This window comes from Papilio polytes, unplaced genomic scaffold (assembly GCF_000836215.1).
Source record: "Papilio polytes unplaced genomic scaffold, Ppol_1.0 DF822178.1, whole genome shotgun sequence".
Taxonomy (NCBI): domain Eukaryota; kingdom Metazoa; phylum Arthropoda; class Insecta; order Lepidoptera; family Papilionidae; genus Papilio; species Papilio polytes.
The window spans coordinates 723,079-749,691 of NW_013527026.1; the positions used below are offsets into that span (position 1 = coordinate 723,079).

General features: G+C 33.1%; 1 protein-coding gene across 1 annotated transcript in view; it reads left to right on the plus strand.

Annotated features, from left to right (window-relative positions):
* Positions 1-26,613, plus strand: part of LOC106106696 (CUGBP Elav-like family member 4) — a 344,825-nt gene that overhangs the window by 228,553 nt on the left and 89,659 nt on the right. The window contains exons 2-3 of the mRNA XM_013287323.1: positions 9,202-9,250; positions 24,245-24,253. Coding sequence (XP_013142777.1) covers positions 9,202-9,250; positions 24,245-24,253 — 58 coding nt within the window. The remainder of the gene's footprint in view (positions 1-9,201; positions 9,251-24,244; positions 24,254-26,613) is intronic.

The following is a 26,613-nucleotide window of genomic DNA, read 5'->3' on the forward strand; positions in this document are numbered from 1 at the left end:
TCTTTAATTATAATTGTGTCAGTAGTCTTAACATGTTTGTTTTTCTATACTTTGACCTCTTTATAATAACTCTACACTCTACTGTAATAACCTAGCTTTCGTCCGCGACTCCGTACACGTGAAATAAAAAAAAAAAAAAACAAAAACAAGAAACCTATATGTTCTTTTAGACTATACTCTACATATATGATACATTTCATCGAGACCCATTTAGCAGCTTAGACTACAAACATCTAGATTACCGCATTTAAATTATTAGTAAGAAATAAAATAATTGATGCACCCAATGCTTTTCAATACTATTAAACCATGATAAAGATTTAATTTATGAGGTTTGTTTTATTAACTGACTAGCTGTTCCCGTGCGACTTCATCCACATGAAATTATGAAAATTTTATTTTGTTGTTTACATGTGTCAAATAATCAATTACAAATGTCAAAATGACATGACATGATGACAACCTTGCTTCTTTGATGTTGGCAGCAACAAATAGTCTCTTTCCCAAAGTAGGGTTTTTATCCAGAATATTTACCTCCTAAGTTTAATGGCGTTAAAATATATAGTCTAAAGCGTGACGCAAGTGTAGAGCTTTTTGTTTAAAAAATAATTATTCAAAAATATGCTGTAATTGCTTACATCTTAGGAAACAAAGAGGTGTGTGTTTACGCTTTATTATAATAGTATAGATTATTAAAAAGCATTATTAATCTAAAAAACGATGTCACCATTATATTAACAATTCAATTTTAAAAAGATAAACTTTTTAAAAATTACTGCTTGTTTTCAATTGTGTAAAATGCTTATGAATATAAAACAGTTTTGAATGAATCAGTTTCCGTGTAGAGACGCTCGATGTAGACCGCTACTCACAGCTTCAGTAAAAACAATAGATTTAATGCAGTTTGTAATATGGGTTCATTGACACCATCTTTTTTAATGCGAGTATTCTGCAATTTGCTAGATGAAGCAGTAGTATGAAGTGTAGGTTGTTTTGCAAACCACAAATAAAGTGTTTGCAACGTAAAGACTGAAAAGCTTGTTTTTTTTTTAAGTAATATTTATATATTAAATAAGTATTTTAAAGTTTATTTGGTACCCACTTCTTACGTTGGTAAAAAATCACTAACGCTTAAAAAATCTTAAGATAATCACAAGGTAATGGGCGAGCGAAAACATGTTTACAATATAAGTAAAGCGTGTTCATAAATAAAAGTACAAAAAAACAATCACCCCGAGATTCGGCAAACGACGTGACAGTGTGAATAATGCGTTATCACGACAACCCGTCGCCCCGTGGCGCTTTGGTCAGAAGATAGGAAGAAAATAGAAAAAAATCTAGGAAATGATTTATTTAAAGTGTGCGTAGATCCCTTATCTGCCACCTCGCGTTATCTCATTGCGTGTTTCCTAAATAATTAATGCAATATAGGGCATCGATTGTGAGGCGGCTGCGGGCGCGGGGCGGGTCGCGAGGGGAGCGCGGGGGAGCGCGGCGCACGCACCCCATTGGCCGCTGCCGCTGCGTGAGTGCGTACTCCCCCTGCAGCGTGCGTGTGCCTTCGCGCGCCGCTCAGTCACAGTGCGACCGCCGTCGTGAGCACACGTATCGCAGTCAGCGCCAAGTCACGTACGACCGTTCGCTTTTATCAACAGAGTTCGTTTCGTTTAAAATTGGGACTAATTTATCTGTCCATATGGTTCATCTCGTAGATATATTACGTTCGGCGAACGTTGAATACCCGCCGCCGCTTATTGTAAGTAAATAAACAATAAGTTTTGATTGTTTTTAAAAAGCTACGCGTTGTTTTTATTATTTTCAATACGTATGCACTTTTATTTTACTTTTTATTTTTCTGTTTTTCTTTCTTTTCAGAAACTTCGTGCTGTTTTATGCCTTTAATTGTATCAAGATGCGAAATTTTTTATTGAACCGAATAGTGAGGAAAACCAAAAACTAAACTTTTCGTAGAGGTTATTTGTTTAAAAAATTGGATTTTATTACTTTAATTATATTATTTATACAAATATACTCTTTTGTTAGTAAGTTTTTCTTGGTATCAAAAAGGTTTGAAATAAATTTTAACTAAAACATTGTTAGTTAGTTTTATTTTTTCCACCCATGTTTTTATTTTTTACATTAACAATTCTGTTTATAATTATTTATTATTATTATTAATGTATTATAAGGTAAAGCAGACTAAAAAACTTTTATTTGAGTAATGGCGAGTATTTTAAAATACAGCTTTACTATGAGCTTTGATTTAAGTTGTGCTTAATATTATTCAATATTTCCGTTAACAATAAACTAAGGGTATAATAATATCTAGAAGTTTGATACTTTTTTTGAAAAATTGATTTTTTTGAAATTCACCTTATTGAAAGAAATCAAATATCTAAATTAGCAAACTATTTAATTAATAAAAAAATAATTTTGAATTTGCTAAGACGTTTTAATAATTTTTTTTTACTATTTTCGCAGAAATTCGTTATACTTTTATACTGCTTGCTTATTCCAAACCAAATGCCACTGCAATACGGTAATTATCTTCGTATATATACTTTATAAAGTTACAGATAGGACAAACAAAATTATTTTTATATATAATAAGTAGTGATAAACAAATATACTAACGACATTACAACAGACAACAGAGAAATCTTGTAGAGGTAGACCTAGAAAGAGATGGGTGGATTGCGTGAAAGGTGACATGATCAAGAAGGGAGTGATGACTGAGATGACGGATGATAGAGTTATTCGGAGGACGAAAGCCTGGTGCGCCGACCCTAAGGGAGTAGGATAAGGCAGGGAAGATGATGATTACAACAGAAAACATTTACCATACCGCGACACTTCTCACGATAACTTTAAACCTTACGACAAAACTATTAAATCTCACAACCGGATTGTCTTTCTTACCCAGTGATCTTTATCTATTGTGATACATATTCTGAAAGTAAGGGCAGTCGACAACATAAAGTTTCTATCGTACCAACAGTTTTCCGATGTCGAAGTTAGAATCTCCCACGCCCCATTACTCGGTACATACTTCGTTTTTTTTGTTATAACTTTAGGGTTTAGTTGGCTGATGATAGTGAAACGAATTTACTTTCTGTTTGTCCCTACTCGGAATGAAAAAGAATAAACCATTAGTAGGATGTTAAGAAGATATTTAGGATATAACACGATTTCCTGTAAATGTTTTGAAGTTATTGTTTCAAAGTAAAGAGCGAAACAAGCATTTTAAAAAGTTTTCATTTCAACGTTCCCTTAAAGATTTTTATTTTCAGGTTCATAAAAGTTAACTGCAATGTCGAGTCGCGCTTTTTTATATTCATAATCAGACCACAGTTCCCAGTCTGGGTAAAGTCGGCCTTTGTCTTAAATTCTTTTAGTTCACAACGGCGACGCCCCATGGCCCCGAGCCAGTTATTTTATCAAATTACCCAACTTAATAAATTCTGTTTTGATTCAGGATTGGCCGTGGATTCGTAATTTATGATCGGTTTTACTTTCCAACAAAAGCTAATAATTTGTTTCGGAAATTCCTCGGCCGTAACCGCAACGACCTGTGAACTTTATCAATTTAATATTACGTGTTAATTTTGCGTGTTTGACTTTCGGTCAAAGTTCGGTTGTATCTTGTGTGCACACAGCATTGAGCAATTACAGACTTTCTGCTTTATATATCTAACAAGCCTTTAAAACAATCAGATCAAACTTATGCAATAAAATTAATAATTACATTTGTAAAATGTTAGTATTCAAATGATTATTATGAAAGCGATCTCTCATAAATAAATCTGTAAACTCCAATCGTTTTATAAAAACTTACCGGAAGTAATTTTAAAACTGGCAATCACAATTTCCGGTAGAATTTTTAACGAACTATAAAAAATACATTTCTTTTATTACTCGTTTAAAAATGCTTCCATTAACACATATCTATAGTTTGAATAGAAGCCTATGATTATAGGAAGACGATAATTCTTTCCGATATGTTGGTACGATCGTAACCGAGCAACGGTGACACTCCGATTTTCGTAGGAAGACACTGGCCACGTGGGCTGTTTATCTAATTTGACAGCTGTGATGGCAGCCATGTTGTTTCACGCTCCGTTCAACGTACATAAATATTATCCTATTGACAATACGAAATATTTTCCTCAATAGAATAAAAAAGAATGTATATTTTTTTATATTACCGTTGAAATTATTACTTCCAGAACTTCTATAGTGACATTTTTTTTTTAATTTAGACATTCATTGTAGGTTTTTGTTGTAATCTTTTTTACTTTCAGAAAATATTAACAAAACCAATTTGATAAAAATATTCACTGAAAATATCAGTCAAATAATGAAAATAGATACGTAATGTTCTGTACATTAAAAAATTATACCAATTAATTTGTATTACAATACAAATATTTAGTTGGTTGAGACACATTTGAACACGTCTGCTCAACACAAAGGTTGGCGAACGAAAGCGAGTTATTTGGTTAGGAACAGTGCCGAGTATCAACTGAAGTGACTTAATGTGCGAGACGAAAGTCTACGTGAAAGCGCTCGTTAAGGGGGTACATTAGTGTACTGCTTTAGTAATAGTGATAAATTATTCCGCCGCTAACAGATAGGAATCTACGAACGTTAGTAATTGAAGCACATGTCGTATTCATAGTCAGGGTGCGACTGTATTTGTTTATCATTTTGTAACTTTTAAAGGACTATGAATAAGGCTTCTTTATGACTTTGAATTGACTGCTAATTTAATATCCAACTATGCTAATTGTATTGTGGTTTTTGATTGCGTTATTATAGTAAAAAGGACACACGACTTTTACGTACTGATAACGTAAACTAAATCTTATCTCTCAATGTTATTAATGCGAAAGTTTGGATGGGTGGATGGATGTTTGTTAGAGTTGTAGTCTTAACTTTGTAGAGGATAATCTGGAAGAAAAAATAGGCCAATTTTTTTTTTTAATTCCGCGGTGTCAATGTCGCGGGCGGAAGCTTACAGTTAAATTAGTTATGCATACAAATTACTAGCAAATTTTAAACGAAAAAAAATAAAAAGTACGACAAATCTTCTCTAAGAGTTGTTAGAAATATTCGGACAGAGTTCGCCACATCTTTTCACTTTGTAACAATGGGGAAAAATTCACCGTTATAAGAAGTGCGCCCACAATGCATCCTAGAATATAATGTATTACACGGAGACGCCGTATATAGTTTATGGTCTATTCTTGTTCCATTATGGAAGGAAGCTGTGAATTTACCTTTTATGTAAATGTAAAATGTATGAGATGCACCTAAAATAGAATGGTTTTTATTTCTTTTTGGATTAAGTACGTGCATTTAGTATATTAGAAAATTTTAAAATAAAATTCTTACTTTCTTATTGCATTTAGATGTACAGAAAGATATTTTACTATTGCATAAATATCGCTATGAACAAGTTACTCGTGCTTTATTGAAGTACCTTAAAAATTAATAAAATAATAAGCATAATAAATTATTCTTACTAATTAAATTGATTTTATAATATGTTTGCTGTCAGAATTTTAAAGTAAATAATAATACAAACGCTATGTTTTATTAAAAACAAGTACTGCCCTTAGGGAGACAGATGTTTCTAGAATTACTGTGACGAGGGTTGGAAAAAGTTAATCGTTACAGGACGAGGATAATTGTTGGGACACTTTCACTTGTTAGTTTGTTATCCAAGTTAGAGATACATTTCTATACTCATCCAATTACAAATCAAAATAAAGAAAACTCTATCACACAAAATGTCTTCGACTAAGAAATCGTGTTATTATTATAAAATCACTGAATTCTATAACAATCCCAACTAAGAGCGTACTAACCTTTGACCCAACAATCGCAAAACTGTTGTGCGTTTGTCGATTGTTTCGCAGCGAATTCAACTGTTTAGTTGCACAATTAAATGTAATGTGCGCACCTTCATATAAGCTCAAAGCAATCAAAGCAAGACTAACCAGTTGTGTGATAGTTTAATTAAAGCTCTTACAATAATCTTCAAACAAACCTACAACCAACTATTAATGTTCAAATATTTGTGTTGTAGAATTGCATGCAACCCTCTACGTCACTGCTTACCACAAAGTCAAGCCCACTTGTTAGCTTAGGCCGCTTAACAAGCAATGACAACGTTGATTTCGTAATACTGATAATCCGTAAAGATTACTTGTAAATTATTGTCTAATAATTGAAGGAAATAAAATATTAAACTAATGTCCATATGTACATATTTGTGTAAGAATGTAACAAGAAAATAAATATCATAGGATATACGAGGGTTTGAATCAATTAAATTTCAATAAAAAAAATTTCAACATTTAATCATAGTCATAGTAATATTATAAATGCAAAAGTTTAGATGGATAGATGGATGGATGGATGGATGGATGGATGGATGGATGGATGGATGTTTGTTTGTTAGAGTTTGTAGTTTAAACAGCTGAACGGATTTCGATGAAATTTGGTACAGACGTAGAGGATAGTCTGGAAGAACATATAGGCTACTCATTTTTGTTTTTTTAATTCCACGCGGATGGAGTCGCGGGCAAAAGCTAGTTAACCAATAAATTCAATCATTTTTGTTTGTTATGTGAATCATTTTACTTTGTGATTATTTTAATCATATAGCTTTAACACATTATAAATGTGAAATTGAAAATTTATTCCAAAGTAGAGAAACAGTGGGGTTCGATTCACAGCTTCTTTAAATAATTGTCTATACAAAGCATTTACATCTTAACTGTTTACATGAATAGGAAGACTATTAAGTATACATGAATAAAGAACGCTTAGATTTACTTAACGACTTAATTTAAAACCTTCTTTCTAATAAACTATTTAAAGTATTAACAACTTTTTGTACAAGTACTTCTCTGTCTACTCCGTGATCACCCAGAAGTTAAAAAAACATATATTTTAAGGTTTAATAAAAACTACATCTATATAAGTTAATCGCTTACGACAATCTGACCTACATTACATAATAATCAAATTATAACGCAAATCGATTAATCCAATGAAAAATCTTTACTAATAAAGATATACCTTCCTTTGTAATCCATAAAAATATTATAGCCGTAAATTAAAATGCAAAACTAACTTGCAAAAAAGAGAGAAATTTTCATAATAGGATCAAGCAAAAAAGCAAGCTTCGCTTACAGAAACAATTCTGCAAGACTTTAGGTGGAACGAAACGATATTACTTGCTTCATTTATCAGCTGAAAACGAGTGAAAGAGAGAGAAATATATGCTTGAAGTGGGCGTGGCTTCCAACACAGCCTTTAGGTATTATTTGGCATGTGCTGTGAAAACTATTTACTTAAACTTTATTTTACATGAAAATTAACATTGACCTCAATTTTTGACCCCGGAAACGTAACCCCTTCACGTCTTTGTAGAGGTCGACAAAGGTCGAAAAACTGATTCCTTGAACATGTCATAACAAGAAAATTATCTGGAATAAACTGAAAACTAAAATAATAATATGCTAAATTGTCACAAAATTAAGTAATGTACAGTATTATTAAAGAACGTATAACCTAACTTATATTATTAGAACAAGAAGCTAAAATAATAGTAAAATACAAAAAATAAAAGTCATGTTATGTAAAAAAATCCCTCAGAATATTCATAGATCGTAAGGCGAAAAATCACTGTTATAAAAATCAGTAATGTTATAACATATTATAGTTACATAATCGATAAACATTAAAATCGATATTATGACAGTAAAATCGATGTTGTCACATGTTAGTGACGTAGTCAATTAACATCGATAATTCGGAATTCGGCAGTACATTCGTGCCGTGTCTATTTTCAAACCGTCGCACTGTGTCATTAGGGTGTCGACCGCATCGGAAATTGTCGCTGGTGTCGTGTGATTCCTATGTCATTTATTTAAATTACAGTAATTTGTTACTTTGTCACAAAATCATGTTGTCTTTAAATCGATTTTTACCTATTCTGATATTTGGACTCAATTGGGATTGTAGAGCTTAGTGTTAAAAAAAAATCTTCTATTTATATAAGAAAAAGAAAGACTTAAAGATGAATAAAAGATCCCAGTTCATAGTATAATTTAATAAGACAAATTATTATTACCATAAACTCTTTTACTATTGGCTCTTGAAATTCAAGAAGCATTTTAGGACCTCTCGTCGGTAACAAGGTAAACTTGGCGGACGAAAGGTTAAGAGGTCTGAAGTCTAAGTCTTAATAACCAGGGGTCAATGGCCTTCGTATTGTTGATGCCAACTTAAGCATTGGTATCTTACTTTCTCAGGTACCCTACAGATGCTCGGATTATTTTAATGGATCGCTGAGATTGTAAAAAATCATAAGATTTGTTGTCGGATTTTCGTCGTGAAATTTCAGAAACATATCTTATTTACTGCTACATTATTTCATTAATAAAACTTGAATTTATGTAAAAACATTTTATAGAATAAGACGTTAATACTAAGGCATAAAATTTTACGCGTATTTTACGTTTTGTTTCTGATAAAGTGAATTGGAATCTTTATCATGTTAATGTTAAATTAAAATTTAAACATAAAGAACAAACTAATCAAATTAGCTTTGATTTATCAAGAATCAAGTTTTATCTCTGGTTCTTAATATTGATCAATAGAATGACCTTCATAAACCACAATGCCCTTTGCATTTTGGCACACCTCTGTGACTTTCATAAGTTTGCAAACATTTACTTAAACATGTCTACCAAATCGAGTATAATCAAAGTTACGCACAAACACTAACATAAATAATGTTTTGCAAACTTAATTAACAAGATCAAAATCTTAAACAATTGGTTTAAAAACAAACTTTCTTTTCATTCTAAACTCGCTTAAAAATATTCTTTTATTAAATTTTAAACAAGAGACTTGGTTATAATTCCCTTAAAGTTCTATGAATTTACAAAACTTACAGGAGCGTTTATTGTACAGTATAATTTTCACATATATATTTTTAATACAAAATATTAGTACTTTTTGTTATTTTACTAATATTTCCTTAAACCATTCTAACTAAGCTCTAAGCTCGTGCTATGATGGGGTTCAAAATAATAGTCGAATGGCGGGATTCGAACCCTCGACCGCAAGATCGGTAGTCCGTAGCCCAAACTTCTTGTATCTAATTATGTTTTTTTTTTTCAGATGAACCGAGCAATACAAGTGAAGCCGGCTGACAGTGAAAATAGAGGAGGTAATTATAGATAACTGTAGATTTTGAGTTAAGTTATGTAATTCTTATTTTTTTATAACCATACTTTATCTTATGTATTAATGATTAAAGATCCCATACATGCCAACATTAGTTATTTAACTAAGGAATTTTAGCAATTTTGAATGATATCTTACCAAACGTTAGATAAAATTTCGGATGATATGCATATTAATATAATAATTAAGGCTATTACGGATTTATGTAAATAAAAAAAAATCACCACAAGTAATAAAAATGGCATAAAATTCTAGGTAAATTACCGGAGTAACGTTAGTAATATTTTTCTTTGAAACTCATTTACGATGAAACATAAAAAAGGTTTAAAAATTCTAAACATAGCCTATCTTAAAATGACAACAGAATTAGTATACGTTAAGATATTTCTCATTGCTAACTATTTTATAAATACAAATACTCGTACAGTACTGAACGTTCAAGTCTATTCCAGTTCACAGTAAGGGTACACCGCATGAAGTTAAGTGTGAAATGTCGATAGCAAAACTAGATTTGTACATGCGACGAAATTCAAAAGTCTTTGTAATGTGTCTGAACTCGGGTATTTAGTTTAAGAGAAACTCTAACATAATAATTATCGGGTTTTGAATGGTAATTGAATAAATAGCGGGGTATAACTTAAAATATATGTAGCCGTGTTTTTTGATGACAAAAAAGTGTAAGACTGTATGATTCAAATAAGTCAGTAGTAATCATGTTAATTCTTCACCAATATTTTTTTTAAAAATACATCACATGCCAGAGTCAGTAGTACTTAGAAGTAAGGTTAGCAAAACAGGTTTTCGTCCTCAAAATCAAACCAAAAAAGTTTATTATGGCTTTTAAAATTATTTTATAAGATACAGAGTTAATATCAAACTATCTTTACAAGTCAAATATCGTTTAAAGTCTTGAAACATTAATATTAAGATGTTAGGCGTGTTTTGGAGAGTCACGTGGTCCCGGCCTGAGAGGCTCGTTGGATAATAGACACGTCTGCCCTCTTCAATTGAAGAGGGTTGCTTTTAGCTTACATTCAACCACAATGACAAAGATTCGTATCCGAGTGAAAAAGTTAAGGCGAAAAATTCATTTCAAGCCAGATGTTGTCGTTACGATAAATTTTATGTTTCATATTTTATCTATAATTTACTAATATAATAAATACGAAAATTTAGATGGATGTTTGTTAGACTTTGTAGCCTAAACTACTAAACAGATATGGATGAAATTTGGCATAGATGTAGAGAATAGTCTGGAAGAAGACACATGCTTCTTAGTTTTTTTAATTCCACACGAACGGACTCGCGATCAAAGCTAGTATGCATATTTTGTTTGTATGTCAATACATTTATAAATTCATTTATACATTCAATATTCGATGTTGGAAAATCGACGAAAATTCTAACAATTTATTTCTATCGGAGTATTCATATTTTATGCAAGGGGAAAACTCTCAAAGGCCCATCGTGACCATTAAAAGATTAAATATTGATATTGCATGTTCCACAAATTGAATAACGTCGAAGTATTAAAGCTATTGTTATTTGAGACGTCAGAATGAGTGACAAGGATAGCTCTTCAGGTAACATTGAATTGTATATTACCACATCAATTATCATATTACATCCACGTTACCGTTTGACCTAACTCATCTTAATATATCGAGTAAAATAATTACATAACAACAATTCTGAAATCTTTAGTTCTTAGTAAACCAAAAATATTTATTACTAGCTGTTTGTGACTTCATCTGCGTGAAATAAAAAATAGCCTATGCTACTCACTGATAATATAACTTTTTAATGGTGAAAGAATTTTTTAAATCGGTCCAGTAGTTTTTGTGTTATTGATATGTTGATATACTATTAAAAATACTTTTGATGCCATATCTTTTTTACAGATTATAGATATCATTTTATTCCATAACATTTCCGATGAAGTATAGATGGACAATTCATTGCCGATTTTCCCAAACATATCAATGATATTTGTGAATGTGTGTCACGGGCCCTTAGACCCGGGACGGCTTAATAATTCAGTCGGTGGCCATCGTCAAATAGATCCCAACCGAACCCCTAAGGAAATTATAGAAACTTAAATATGGAATAACTTAGTGAAGGGACAGACTAATTAAAAGATACATTAATATCGATGGTAAGAGTAATATTTCATTTACTTTTAGTAGTAGTGTTTGTAGCCTAAAGTGCTGAACGGATCTCAAAAATATTGGTGTAGATGTAGAGGATAGTCTGGAAGACCACACTTAGTTTTTTAATTTAATTTTACGCGGTATCGCAGATGTAAGCTACTGTTTAATAAATTCCTTATTTTCTATAAGAAAACATTATTTTCAAATATTTTACCCGTAACAATTCTCGACATTACGACAATAAAAACGACTTTTTGAAAGAACCATGAATGTAATCGTTCGATCATTTCGATAACTTACACCTTGTTTGATATTGATAGACAATTCGCGTGGCTCATGAAAGAATCGTGCCCTCAAATAGCCGACATGACAAATCACCCTCTTCACAGCCTAATGACCCTTGCACCCAATCATCTAGCGCAACACGCACGCCGCGTCGACTATCAAAATTTCGACGCTGTATTCATAAAAGATCGATAACTATAACGACGGCACATCACTAAACTATCGCTTTGATGAGGTCAGTTTAATTACACTTACTATTCGGACTTAGACTGAATAAAATATACTTTTATATGGATATTTATGTAGACGCCGTATATTAATAAAAAAACTAAGTATAATTGAAATGTCACAATAATGTAATCAAGTATAAACACATCGATAAAATTCCCCCTTAAAATTTAATTTCACTGCGACCTAAAAGCGTACAATTTCGTCACGCACTCCGATGAGCTATCGCTCTATAATTTAATTTTCTAATACCACCGCCATGTCGACGAGTTTACACAGCCGAATTGCCAGCAAATATAACTAATTGATGTAGGCACTCATTAGAATTACGTTGTAAATATGAGGGAACAAAATACTTTCGTGAATGAGCTGTTGGCTTTACGCGGCGCGCTCGACACGCCATCTATTCGGTTAGTTCCAAACGTTTCTAATGTTATTTTGAAGCTATTAATCATCCCGCAACGGTATTCAGTTGTAGTCGAAATATTAGGTTGGCTGCGATTTTCTAATACAAATTACGATGAATCAATCATCAACTTTAAATGCGTGCTTTAATATTAAACAGACTAGTAATAAACAGAGAATCACATAAGGTACTTATCGCTATTTTGTTATTAAACGAAAACAAAATAAATAAAACAAATTACTATTAATTACAGATTTACATTCATAAATCTAGTGAGCTTTAATAACAAATAGCCTCTAACATTATGTAAGCTTAAATTTTACATCTAAAATATGAACAGCGTATAAAGGCAATTATTTACAAGACCTCTAATATTTAACAAACAATCCTATTTAATTGGAGGCGCGATGCGACGAAACATTTTCAACTATAGCATTTAATTGCGAAACTATCTTCATACAGAACAATACTCGAACGTGTATTGTAGCAAGAATTACAGAGTATTATTTCAACAGCCGTGTGGAGAGCTTTCCGAGTGGATGCGCTTATAAGCCGGATGAAAAACGTAGTACAAACTCGAATATACGCAAAGTGAAAACGCATAATTATTTTATGACTTGTTAGCTTTTGGTTACGCTGCCGTTCGAATAGAATTAAAAAACAAAAGCAAGTAAATTATGTATTCTTCCAGACTGCTTATCGATATCTGTTCAGTAGTTTAGGCGGCAAAATCTAACATCTATCCATGGATCTAAACTTTTACATTTACTATATTAGTCACGTATAATGTTCGTAAAACACAAATTTCTTACCACAATAAGATTGTTTGTGTTAGCGATTTTTGGGCATAATTGCTTGCACCATATTCCCGGGCTGATTGAAATGATGCGGTAGTACGAAAAAAAGAAACACAAACAATCCAATGGTGGTAAGACCTGTGACTTTCGAACAATACTTTTGAAATCCGTCGATTCTCTGTCTCTCTTAGACTTGTCTTCGATATTCAATATGTTAAGAATTAACATACTGGGACTTATTCTTGTATAGGCTAGTTTCCAAGTTTAGTAAAGTTCGACCAATTGGGGTTCTTCATAGTTCACAAGGCGCACAAGAACACAAGAACAAGGCGGAGCCGATATTGGTATACCCGCTCACGCAGAGGCAGGAGAAAGTAATATTGTATAGGAACGGGATCGAAATGGAATTGCTGTGGTTTCAGTTCGGAAGTTGCCGTCCTGCGGTTGACGAGGAACCAAGGCCCGATACCGTTTAGTTGTACTTCCTTCAATATTGCTTCGATATTTGTTTATTGGTAGTTGACATGACTGTGTAATTTATAGTTCAAAACTGAATTTATAAATCGCTTAGCATTGATTAAAATTCATTACTTAACATCATATAACCTCTATGCTCTTTTGTTTTTAATATTTCGCTAGCATAAAACAATTGAATGTATCCTCTCTTTTTCACGAAATAACATAAATCAGAATTATCCGATAGTGTAAGTGGTAAGGCATGTCCGTGGCCGTGATCCGATGAATAAGGAATCAGTAAGGATGACGTCAGAATTGCCGCAGCCGTGACGTAAGCTACTGGATATTAAATAGCTGCTAGTAATTAACATCGACCTCACGTTCACAGCGCCACTAATACACCTAGAATAAATACTTATTTAAATTCGTCACGTACATTTATTAACATTTAGTGTAAAGGTAATAAAGTTTTGAATGAAATATTATTGTGTTAAATGTTTGGTGACAATCGGGATGCATCTCATTTAATGCATTTGTGTAAATTTAAAGAAAACTCAAATGTAGTTTAATATTTAGGTGAGCATTAAAATCTCTGAGTGCGACAATTATTATGGCGATTAGTTTAAAGCAAAGAATCACCAATTATTTGTTGCAATCAATTATTTCCATTTGAGTGCAAATAACGTGAAAGATGAAGGAGTTTTTCTGCAAAGCGTTGCAAATTGTATCGTACCGAAATAGAATTAAAATTCAATTTTCTACCATTTCCGAGTTGCACCTTTACAAAAACTGTTCAGATATGAATAAGTTAATTAATCAAATTTACTTTCATGATGTTTACTGAAGCGGACGAACAACAAATTGAATGGAGAGCAATCGTTCTGATGAAATGAAATTATTCGATTCGAAGATAGAAATAAGTACCCGATGGGTATTCGATGGTTTGAATACAATTCGTATTTCTGTTCTTCGATTGGTTATTATTGTTCTGTATCATTAAACTTTACCTTTATTTTCGTCAAATTGATTCTTATTCTGTTGCGAAAGATCTCAATCAATCTTTTTACAATCAAGGATATTTGTTAAGGATTCAATCTTAAATTTAATACCGTAACATTTTATTGTCTTATGCGAAAAAAAATACAATAAGATCTTTAGTCTTTACAGTTTTTGTTTTTGACTAAAAACATGTTCGGGGATAAGACAATTCACTCGCGAACACCTATATCTAAACTTTCGCAAGACTGTTTAGTCGCGCATTGATTCCTATGAGCTTATATGTAGGTGGGCAAACTACTCGATTTATTTGAGCAACTAAACACAACAGTTGTGCGATAGTTTAGTAAAATGTGTGCGCCCGCTAAGTATACAATTACTATAACGAGTCTATCCGTCATAGTTAGAGTGTAGATAATTAGTAACAAACAAAAGACGAACTACAATTCTCTTTTACAATATTTAGCAGGTATTATAGAGATCCGTGTGCCAATACAATCGTAGATCACAATGTGCTCGTGTTTTATTACCAGCCGACCGCTGCCGGTGTCCAGAGGAATCACTGCGACACGGACACTGATAAATCGACTTTGTCCCAGTAATAGTAACAAGTGGCGAACGCCAGCCGACGCTTTTAAACCCGAACGGACACTCGCGAACATAAGTCTTTCACGTTTCAAATTATCTCAAGTTGGTATCATTAAATCACGTCCATTCGATATTTGTACGTTTGTGAAGTAATGGGTTTAGTTTTAATTTATTATGGTTGTATTAAAACTTTAGAATTTACTGTATGCGACTTTAAATAGTTTGTATACTGCTATGAAATATTACAACCAAGTTTTTAATTTGTTTAAATCTTTTTAACCCAAAATTTAAAAAAAAACATCGTTAAAACTGTCTACATTTGCTTAAAAAAAGAAGAATATTGTTTTTAAAAATAGAAAATAAACTCAATGTTTTAAATTAACATTTCCAAAATCTATGTTTATTGTTTGCTAACATATCACGTAAGTTAAACTTTCTAAATGAATGTTAACATTTTGTCAACAACACTAATTAAATATGTTTGCGATTGTACTGTCTTTGTGGACATGCTATTTTCCAATTAGTTGTTGGACATTGTCGTACTTATGAATTCAGTGTTAACTACTGATGTTTATTTTAGTATCCAAGTTGTGCAAATTTCTAGTGAATTGTCTATCTTTGTGTTAATAGTGACGTCGGTTGTAATTTTATCATATGGTCTATAAACTTAGATAACTTAGCTTTGTTTTTCTGTCTTTCACAGGTGTACAATAATACTCTTAAATCTATACTAATATAATAAAGCGTAAACACACACTTCTTTGTCGCGTAAGATGTTAGCAATTACAGCATATTTTCGAATGACTCTTTTTTTTAATAAAAAGCCCTACACTTAAGTCACGCTTTAGGCTATCTATTTTCACGCCATTAAACTTAGGGGTAAATATTTTAGATAAAAACCCTAATGTGGGAAAAGACCATAAGTTGTTGCCAACATCAAGGAAGCAAGGTTGCCATGGTTTGACATACTGTCAAGTCATTTTGCTATTTGCAATTGATAATTTGACAAATGTAAACAATAACACGAAATTTTTATAATTTCGTGCGGATGAAGTCGCATGGGAACAGCTAGTACAATATAAAAAGAAATATTTCTATTATTCAACTTACCGACTCGGGATCTAGCTTTAAAACTATAAAATACCTTTAAAAGACAAACTAAAACAAATAAATCTTCGCGGACAGTAATAAAAACTTGGCCATCTTTCACACTAATATCAAACTTCCGTACTCTATCTGGGAACTATAAATTCGCCATAGGACTTTGGTCTTCGAATTTTTCTTCTTATAAACTTTCAGTCGTAAATATTTTAAAGTAACTTCCGAAGGGAGAAGTGACACTGACTGTTGACGCTTCTGGGAAACTTCTTTGCCGGCCACTGCGGGAAAACATCTCGCCACGAACTTCAAATATAAAAGTTCAGACGTAATACGTTCGTCATTTGTTATCTAGTAGTGTTACTTGCACCTCCACTCGAGGGATATTAAGAATCCTTTGTAATACATTTATACATAAAAGGATGATTAAAATGTATGAAGTTTAACTTTTTAATGTATACCGTTGTTGAATCATTTGGGGAGACGTTGCACTTATCGAATCTCAAAGTTCGTGAAACATTTAAAACAGAGATAAATCTACCCTTGCAAGTTGATTGAATTATGATTCCTTTTAAAAATTATTAAAAATACCTTTTGCTCATGACTTCTGCGCTGAATTAACAAAATACTTAATACGAAACATATGTGTTCTTCTAATCTATCTTCTACAACTGTGCCAAATTTCAGTACCATCCGTTAAGCCTTTCTAGAGGTAACATCCACCCATCTAAACATTCGCATTAATACTATGAAGTAAGAGCAATGATCAACTTTTCTGAAATGATTTTAAAATTAGAACCTAATACTATCAATTTGTTTTCACCTGTCTTTTGTTTAAAATGAAATCCAAAATAATATACAGTCAGCGATTCCGTTCATCGGTGTTACTGATAATTTAAATAAAATAACTTTAAAATTTACGCAGAAAAAAAGGTGCCAATATGAAAAAATGTTTGCAATCCCGTGTTCTTCATTTTATGAGGCAATTACAATTTTATTTGTGAGCGGCACACGGCTGCTTGTTACCAAACCGTAAATAGCTTAGCAAGAAAAAGGTTTGCCTTGTAATTGAATTCCTTTGGGCCCTTAATGCTTTTTGGTATCGACCATTTACAAAAATTGCTTATGGCGTTTTATAGCGTGAGATTTTATCTACAAAACGTGTTAACTGACATCTTAGGTTGGCTATAAACTAAAAAAAAAGTTTATGTTTATTTATTTTTTATTTATTATGCCAGGAAATAATGCAGAGTTCATAACTTAATAATCACCTTTATAAGTCTCTAATTATTAATATGTTTTAGTAATAGTAAGTTTCTTAGAATTATTGAATAGCCACTAATATCGTTTGCAATTGCCAAACCATTTATTAAAAATATCCGTCCGATAAAGTAAATAACTTATACCAAATATTATTAACCGTATCATCTTCAAAGTAAAAGACACATCGAGTCCTGGAAAGGTTCTCGGGCGCTGATACGTTGCATTATTTATAAGGCGGCCAGCACACGTTCCGCCGGACTTATGAATGTAACACACTTCAGCACTTATGACCAGTTAATAAATAATAAGTGGGAATATCGCATGCCTGATGGCCCGCCCGCACGAGACGCACCACAATTCTCACGGAATCTTGAGTAATTCCTGCAACTCACGGAATGAAGGGAGAGTTTTTACCAGTTTCCATCCTCTTTAGAAACATTTTTCATTCAACGATTTTATGAGATGTTTTTTAGCTTCATCGGAGTTTTATCATGTTTAAAATATTCTAATTGTGATATAATTGATATGATTATTTTCCAATGTATTTGGAAGTATTTTTTTAAGTAAAAAGCCGTGATGTTACGTAAACAATAGCGTTTCTCTCGTCCACGCAGCAAGATATTAAGTTATCTATTAAAACTAACAGCCATTCTCAACATTGTAGCGACAATAAAGTACATTATGACACGGATTTATTGATACCATTAACAAAATAATTTTCACACTTTACGATCTATAAAAAGTTATCTTTCAATGATTCATGTTTGGTCTAAAATTAGAACAAAGCTTCAAGAAATTCTATAAACTTGAAATTAATAATTCAATGGAAAATCGATAAGAAACGTGCCCCCGACACCTTTGACTAAACAATTGCATAACTGTTGTGCGACTATCAATTGTTTCGCAGTCAATTCTTTTTTTTTTATAACATAAGGTGGCAAACGAGCAAGCGGCCACCTGAAATCGCCTAAGTGGCAAAGCGACCGCTGTCCATAGACATCCGCAATTGCGGATGCGTTGCCTACTCTTATCCGATGGAGGAGGAGACGCACATAAAGTGAAAAAAAGAAACCTCTACAAGAAAAGGGTGGTAAAGAGAAAGGGACTTAAATTAGGCCTCCGGCACCACACTCATCAGACGAAACACGAAATTGTTTCCATTTCACGCCTGTCTTCTGTGTGGTCGTGGTATTACACCGGGCGCGCCGGCCCATTCGTGCTAAGATGTTAAAGCGGGCACTACCACTGTCAACTGTTTAGTTGCATAACTAAAAATCGAGTAGTGTGCTCACCTCCATATAAACTCATAGCTATCAAAGCGGGACTAAACAGTTGTGCGATGGTTTAATTTTATGTGTGCGCTCGCTCTTACTCGGCTAATAAATCATGCGCGGTGACCTTTATCAAAGGATTCGACATTTACTGCTACATGTGTGCCTGCCTTTAAAGTATTACGGCAACCTTTAAAGCATTGATCGATAATTTACTTGAAAACAACTTTACGACTTCGCTCTAGTATTTTATTTTTTAATACATTATTGCATTCTGTTCCGTAAAGTTATGTTACTTCAATAGATACAAAAAATATCTTATGAACTTTCCAACTCATCACAACGTTCATACTAACATTATAAATGCAAAAGTTTAGATGGATGGATGTTAGTTAAAGTTTGTAGTGTAAACGGCTAAGCTGATTTGGATAAAATTTGGTGTAGATGTAGAGAATAGTCTTAAACACATAGGCTACTCACTTTTGTTTTTTAATTCCGTGCGAATGGAGTATCGGGCGAAATCTAGTATATTCCAATTTTAACCAAAAAATAGATCTGTGATTTAAAAATAAACTAATGAAAGGTTAATACTCATACCAATTTGAACAATTAGATTGTGAAATATCGATAGAGTTGCATCAGCGCGTGCCAAAACCAATAGTTATTATCGAGTATGATTCGGATAATGGAAATATGGAAAATACAGCGCTTCCCCCCCCCTCCCCGCAGTCCCCGCACCGAGTGTACGTACGTAAAATGTTTTTGATTGATCAATGCATTATCCGATCTGAAATAGAGAGTTAGTTATCAATAACAATAGAGCTAATAAAACTTGGCGGTTGGATTTACCGATTTATAACTACCTACATATTCTACATTTATAGTTTACCCCATTTTGGCAAGTATTTTTAAATATTTTATTTGCGTATATTCATGCTAAACAGAATTTACATACAATTTATCTTGGAAAGCAATTGCTAAGTTTAGTGTTTGTCAAGAATTCAACTTTTTTAACCTAACTCCGGTTTAATATAAAATCACTAACCAACAGTAAATATATATCCAAGAAAATATCTCGGTCAATCGAAAACAAACCGACGGCGTACAAATAAAGTAATTAAACCGGAGAACAGGACGAAGATAGGAATCGGGTCGGTGTCGATGTCATTAAACAATCAATGGCGCGATTAAATCGGGTCCCGGGTTCGATCCCGGGAACTGCGCACACTCGAATTAACTTTGTCATTACCCGCACCCGTTAGAACATTGATTCATTATTGAATTTAATAGCCCCGCAGATAACTTGCGGTATTGTACGTCAACAAATACATGATTTATTTGTTAAGTTACGTAATGTTCTTCATTTAAATATTTAGTGATACCACGTGTGTCGATGATGATGATGATGCGGGTAGGTTTAAAAGTCAGCTACATTAGTATGGCCATATACGAAGTAGTTTATGGAATTATTTTACAATCTAATTTCTATTATATTTGCTGGCTTAAATAATGCCAGGGTAGTAGAAATGACATTTAATAGCAGCCTTAATAAAAAGCATACGTAACTCTTCTATTTAACAATCGAAAGTAATTTCTTCTTCCATTGACCTTCACTAAAATAGAATAATTGTCGATTTTCAATTTCCTCTGAGCTTTGTTGATAAGATAAACAAGATGGGGGAACAAAATTGAGCGCAACAATAAACAAAATGCTGGAAACAAAGATAAGCAAAACAAACATTGACGAATGGCTGTATTGTAGCGGGGACGTCCAGAGTGACACCTTGTGTCACGTGGCCCTCCCCTCCCCTCCTCCTACCCACGCCCTCGTTCCCTCACAATCTAAGGAAAGATACCAGAAGTGCCCCGGTGAAGCACACTTTACGTTCTGAATTCACAAATTGTACTGAATTTGTAAAACGTTGTATATTTTTATTCTTGGTAGTGGCTTTTTATTATAAAATCTTATTTTATGTTGTTTATTTTATTAGCTAAACGTGAAGAAATTAACACCTATATTAATAAAACAATAATAATATAGATTCAAAATAATAATTTTTATGTTTTAATTTTTTTTTTCAATGCCCTTGCCCAGAGATTATTATCTGTCATGTTTCATTAATTTATTAAGATAGTAGTTATACGAGACATTTCCAGTTATTCATATTCTGTTGAAAAAAGGCAAGCGCATTCAGTGAGCCACGTAAATTAATCACTTGCGACAGGGGTCCGGGTTCCGAGGCGTACGGTGTGAGAGGAGTCTTCAGAAACTTTCCACTCCTTAATGACGCTTAATGAAAATTGCTCGCCAAAATAGAATGATGATAGATAATGGCTAGGCTAAGTGCAAATACCGCTTTAAGCTATGTAATATGCGATGATAATCTTACTAATATTATAAATGCGAAAGTTTAGATGGATGGATGTTTGTTAGAGTTTATAGCCTTAACGGCTGAAAGGATTTCGATGTAATTTGGTATACATGTAGAGGATAGGAAGAACAAGCTACTCACTTTTTTTTAAATTCCACGAGGTCGGAGTAGCGGGCGAAAGCTAGTTAACCTATAAACAAATTTACTTTCGAATAACGTTTGCGTAGAATCGTAGAGTCAACAAAATTTGTAAAAACGTGTAGAAATAAATATGACAAATACTGTGACTTATCGAAAGTGATTGTCCGTTTTTGACTAGTCCGTATTCCTATAGGAATTATACTTTCGTTGACTAAATTATTGCTATCAGGATTACTAACTCCTACTCTAAGTGGCCGACTACCATTGCGTTACTTTAAAATTTCATAACCCTTTGTTACTCAGCTTGTTTTAATTTAAAAAATTTAAAAAAAAACTTGTTATATTCAAATAAATATCTACTTGAAATAAATGTTTTGTACAATTGCTTTAGAGTGCTCTTATCAATAAAATTTGCCGTAGAACACCTGGTCGTAGTAAAATTTTTATTGTAAACAATTAAAAGCTCAAGGATTGTTTGGGAGACAGGGTGCCGTAATTTATGTCCAGGTTACTCGGTCGGTTTGTGCGTTTTAAAGCGGATTCCTATCTCAGTAGCGAGCAGACGCTGTGCAATAATTTTATTTTGTCATCATTTTTAATGTTCCTATTAAATACCGCGGTCCTTATTTTGTAAAACATTTTTCTTTGCAACCTACTTTGTGATACTTCGTACCTTTGAAGGCGATCGTATTGTAAATAATACAAAATCAGCTGCAGTAACAACGGCATTTCCAAACCGGTATTAATTATAGTCCTACAAATTGCTAGAATACCTCTTTACTTTAATATCGGCATCGCAATTGCAATTCTTCTAAGCGGATTTCACATAAGTCGCCGGTATTTTGCCATTTTAAAAACAAACTCTATAACATTTTTACGTTAACAAAAATTTACAATCCTTTAAAAGATACTGTTAATATGATATTAGTTTGATTTCGTTTAGATAAAACAGAATAAAACCCCTGGCAGCGGCCCAGCATCTTCTGTATATCGTCACAAACGTCCGTCCGTTGTCTATTCACGTTCTTTACACGCGAAATGAACACATACTTACTCCAGCCCAATTCTACTTCAATTTATTCCACTTCCTTTTTCATTTTACGTAACTTTATTTTTGTTTTGTATTTTCCTCCGTATGTAGGTCGAAACTAGTCGTAATATGAACGAAGAATTGTTATTAGTACAGAGTAAAGGTTATTTTTATTCGTAAATATGACTTAACAAAGAAATACTCTAAGTTAAAGAAAATATCACTTTCTTCTTCTTAAAGTGCCATCTTCTTTCGACTTCGACGATCATTGGGGCAATTTGTATTCTTTATACCGCGGCTTTAAAAAGTGAACGGGTGCTCTTTCCAAACCACTGGCGTAGGCTTTTGGGCCAGGCCGTTCTTCTTCGACCTACACCTCACTTTCCGTGATTCTTGCCTTGTACAATGAGCTGTACTAGTTCGTATTTGACATTTCTCATTATGTAGGCCAGGCACTTGTCACTTTCACTTTATTTCATCTTGTTCAACTATAACATTATACGTCATATTACAAATTAGTGGTGAAAATGAATCTTTAAGTAAAAAAGCGTTTTCTATATACGCCTATCGCTTTAAAACAGTTTTCGTTACTCATAAAGAGCTTATCAGATTAGTGAACCCAAAATTATTGTGAATACGATGTGAGCCGCGCTGACAGCTTGGAGGGGGGTGACACAATAGAACTCAGCTCATTCGGATCGCGACATTATAATCTTAATTAAGAGATAAATAGGACTACAATATTAAGTTGAAAATGTTTTCGGTCGAAGAAAATACTATAAGTCTGTTAAAAAATCTAATATCATCTTTATGAACGTTTCCTTTACTTTTTCTAATTCTATCTTAAATATATACAATGCACAAGTTTTAGTTTATCAATGAAGTACAAACAAACGCTTTATCACAGTTCCAAGGTTCATGGAACAACTCGATAGTCCTTTGTTTCCAAATTCAAATTTGCGACCGAAGCGAATCCGTACGAGACGAGTTTCTTGACTTAGAGGGTATTTCTATTGAACAACATGTTGTATACATCGAGTAGCGATCGATTGACACGCTTCACGGTAACGTAGATGGTCGGGTCGTCAAAGCTTGGCCTTTGTCAGTTCGAGTTTGACCCTCTGAGGGGGTCGTAGTGGGCCGTGCCGTCGACAGACCACGTCTAACGAACGCTGACAATGACAAGCTCCGAAAACGTACCTCCGCCACTACCCGGATTAATTCACGGGCATTAATTAAACCCTGTATATGAAGCTGCCCCCGACGTAAATGCACTGCCGATAGCAATTTCAACTGCTCGTCCCTGTCACGTGAAATTTTTCAATTCACTCGAAATTTAATTACGCACATAGAGTGCTGTCTCCCTCCAACAAGGCTTTTTAAAATTCTGTGAAATTTAATTATCAATATAGTATATCGAAATACCGACATACTTAATTTAAAAGCGACATTTTAATTATATAAATAAGAATAAAAAGACGTGAAATTAACGTCTCTGAATAAATTCTTTCAAAGAAGTCACTAGACTTCAACACTAAAAGTTTATTTTTCTTTCAAGTACGTCTTGAAGGAGAAAACTCTGTTTTCTTTGCTCTAGTTTTTCAGTTAAAATGTTACTACTGATGAATAAATTTAAAGATTTTTTTAATTACCACATCTATTTGTGTATGACATGAACATTTTTAACCTTTACTTGCAACACTTTTAATTTAATATAAATTAAATAGAAAAAGTTTAAAAAATCAACTTTTAATACCTAAATGTCAATGCCAGATTGCCAATGTCGCCTGTTTGTAATTTACCTAGGCGCTATGAAAATATAAGCGGTGTTAATCATCGTCACATACATAACTTTAAGCTATATGTTCAAAGGCTTTTAACGAAACCTTCATAAAGATCATAACAGTCAAATCTATTCCCTATAATGACATTTGCTTCTCGTAATGCTAACTGACCTACATAACTATATTATAACGCCGTGAACAACAAACTATTCAATTTAAACACGTCACTGTTTTAGGAGATAATTAATAGAAAAAAATGCCTGAAAAAATAAGTAGACAATGATTTTTGACTTTTAACTACCTATTTTCACACACTGATTCATAATTATTAAAAGTGCTTTGTCGCAATATGACAAGTATAAAAGACTGGTGTTACTTAAATACATAATTCATTTTTATTACAATGTCAATATGTAATTAATTCTTAGACAATACCATAATAATTACGTCTTTGTTTCCTAATAACAATACAGAACACAATACACGTACGTATGTATTGTTGCATAAAACTATTCAGTGTACGTGACAATGAGGGATTGAATACAATATGATCTGTGTTCCTACAGGGTGTAATAAGACATTGATGACGTGACACCTCCGCCTCCCCTCCCCGCCCCTTGTGCAGTCCGTCTTTGTCTCAAGACACCTGCGCGACCTCCAATTATTGGTGTAATTGGCTATTCACAGTTGGCGCGATAGGGCGAGCACAGCATCGTTAATTAATAGAATCAACTGAACATTGAAATTTTGCGCTTCGCCAGTCTGAAGCTACCGTGAAGCAATTTGAAGCGATTTACTTCGAAGAAAGCTCTTTTCTCGACGCTTCAATGAACGGTTATGAACTGAAAGTCTTATTCTAGAATGTCGACTTTAAAAGCGCCAATGGAAACATTCTAATTAAGCGAAATGTTCGAGAGAAAAATTAACGTGATTTAAAATTAGGAATCGAAATTTTCACTAATTTTTAATTATTAAACAATTTCCTATAGATAATAATTGCTCAGAAATGAGACAGTACTCCAAGCATGTCGTTTTCTGCCTACGAATGGTGTAATGCCGCTAACATGCTACGAATATCTACAGAACTACGAAAACGCTACGTAGATTCCAATACAGTTCAAGATAAATCAAACAAACAAATGTAACAATCAATGATTAACCTGAGTTATGTTGCTAGATTAATTTGTGAATCTCTATATAAAAATATGAAAGAGATTTTATTTTTGCTAATACAATTTCCACGTTTATGAATGTAAACAAAATTGTTACTTTAAAGGGGAAACTTTTATTCGTATTGGTTTGTGCGAGAGACCAATCAGTCCGCTAATGTTGCATGAAATTCATCAATAATGGCGTGAACCCTCATAAATTTACGTTCCAACTGATGTGTTATGTTATCCCATACAGCCAAACAATATGTTGTTATGATTGATCGGCCGGTCGAGGTGTGCTATTCACTCATACCGATACATTATTCAATCTAATTCTTCCTCGTCACTTGTGTGTTTTTGTCGTTCTCTGATAGTAAACACATTTTATCAAAGGTGTGACGCTTTGCTGAAATCTATTTTTATTTAACACCCAATATGTTATACCCTGTTTACATCTACGTATAACCGATACAAGTAAAAAATGAAATTATTTTTCGCTTTAAAGACAGTTAAATCTTTGCACTGACCGAGAAAACCTTTGCGTATCTGTATTAAGTTAGCTGCTTAAGGAGTTATGAGTTTATAAAATGTATGTATTTGAAACTTAACGCTAAAGTTGAAAGAATTTGAATGAAGAATAAATTTAAGACCAACGTTAAACCAACATTGAAAGTCAAGATTCATCTCCAAATTTCTATAATCATAAATAAGTTATTAATCTATCTTTTTTTTCGGCATTTGATTCTACACATCAATACAATAACGTGTTACGCACGCGTGTGTTTTCTATTCCGAACACACGTAGCCTGCGTACTTCAAGCAAACGCCTCGTGGGATACAAGAACGTGAGTTCCAACACAAATTGGTAACTTCAACTCAGTTTCGTGCGAAAGGAATCTATAGAAAATATCTTGCGCTAAATTTTATGCCTGATACTTTAATTTCAAATCGAAAATTCGATTATTGTGTCTGTATTTGTTTTTGTTATGTTTTATTATTCAAGCGCTAAAACATCGAAGGTACTAAGAGAGGGCTTAATGTCTTATTATTATTGTAGAGGTGATCATACAACTTTATTGTTAAAATTTAACAAGCGATGCTATTAAGTCAACACATTATTAACCAAAATATAACTGTACCCTTGGGTATTGATGGACCGTTACAATGTAAGGGTCGACGCGAGATCCGAAGTAATTATTAATTATAGCCGCAAACAACGCCCAAAATCACTATACAATCAGCATTAATACTTCGTTGTCGACATTAAATTGCATTTACGAGCGTCCAAAGGAATCGGAGGTCATTCGCACCGTAATTAGTTTATTTAGCC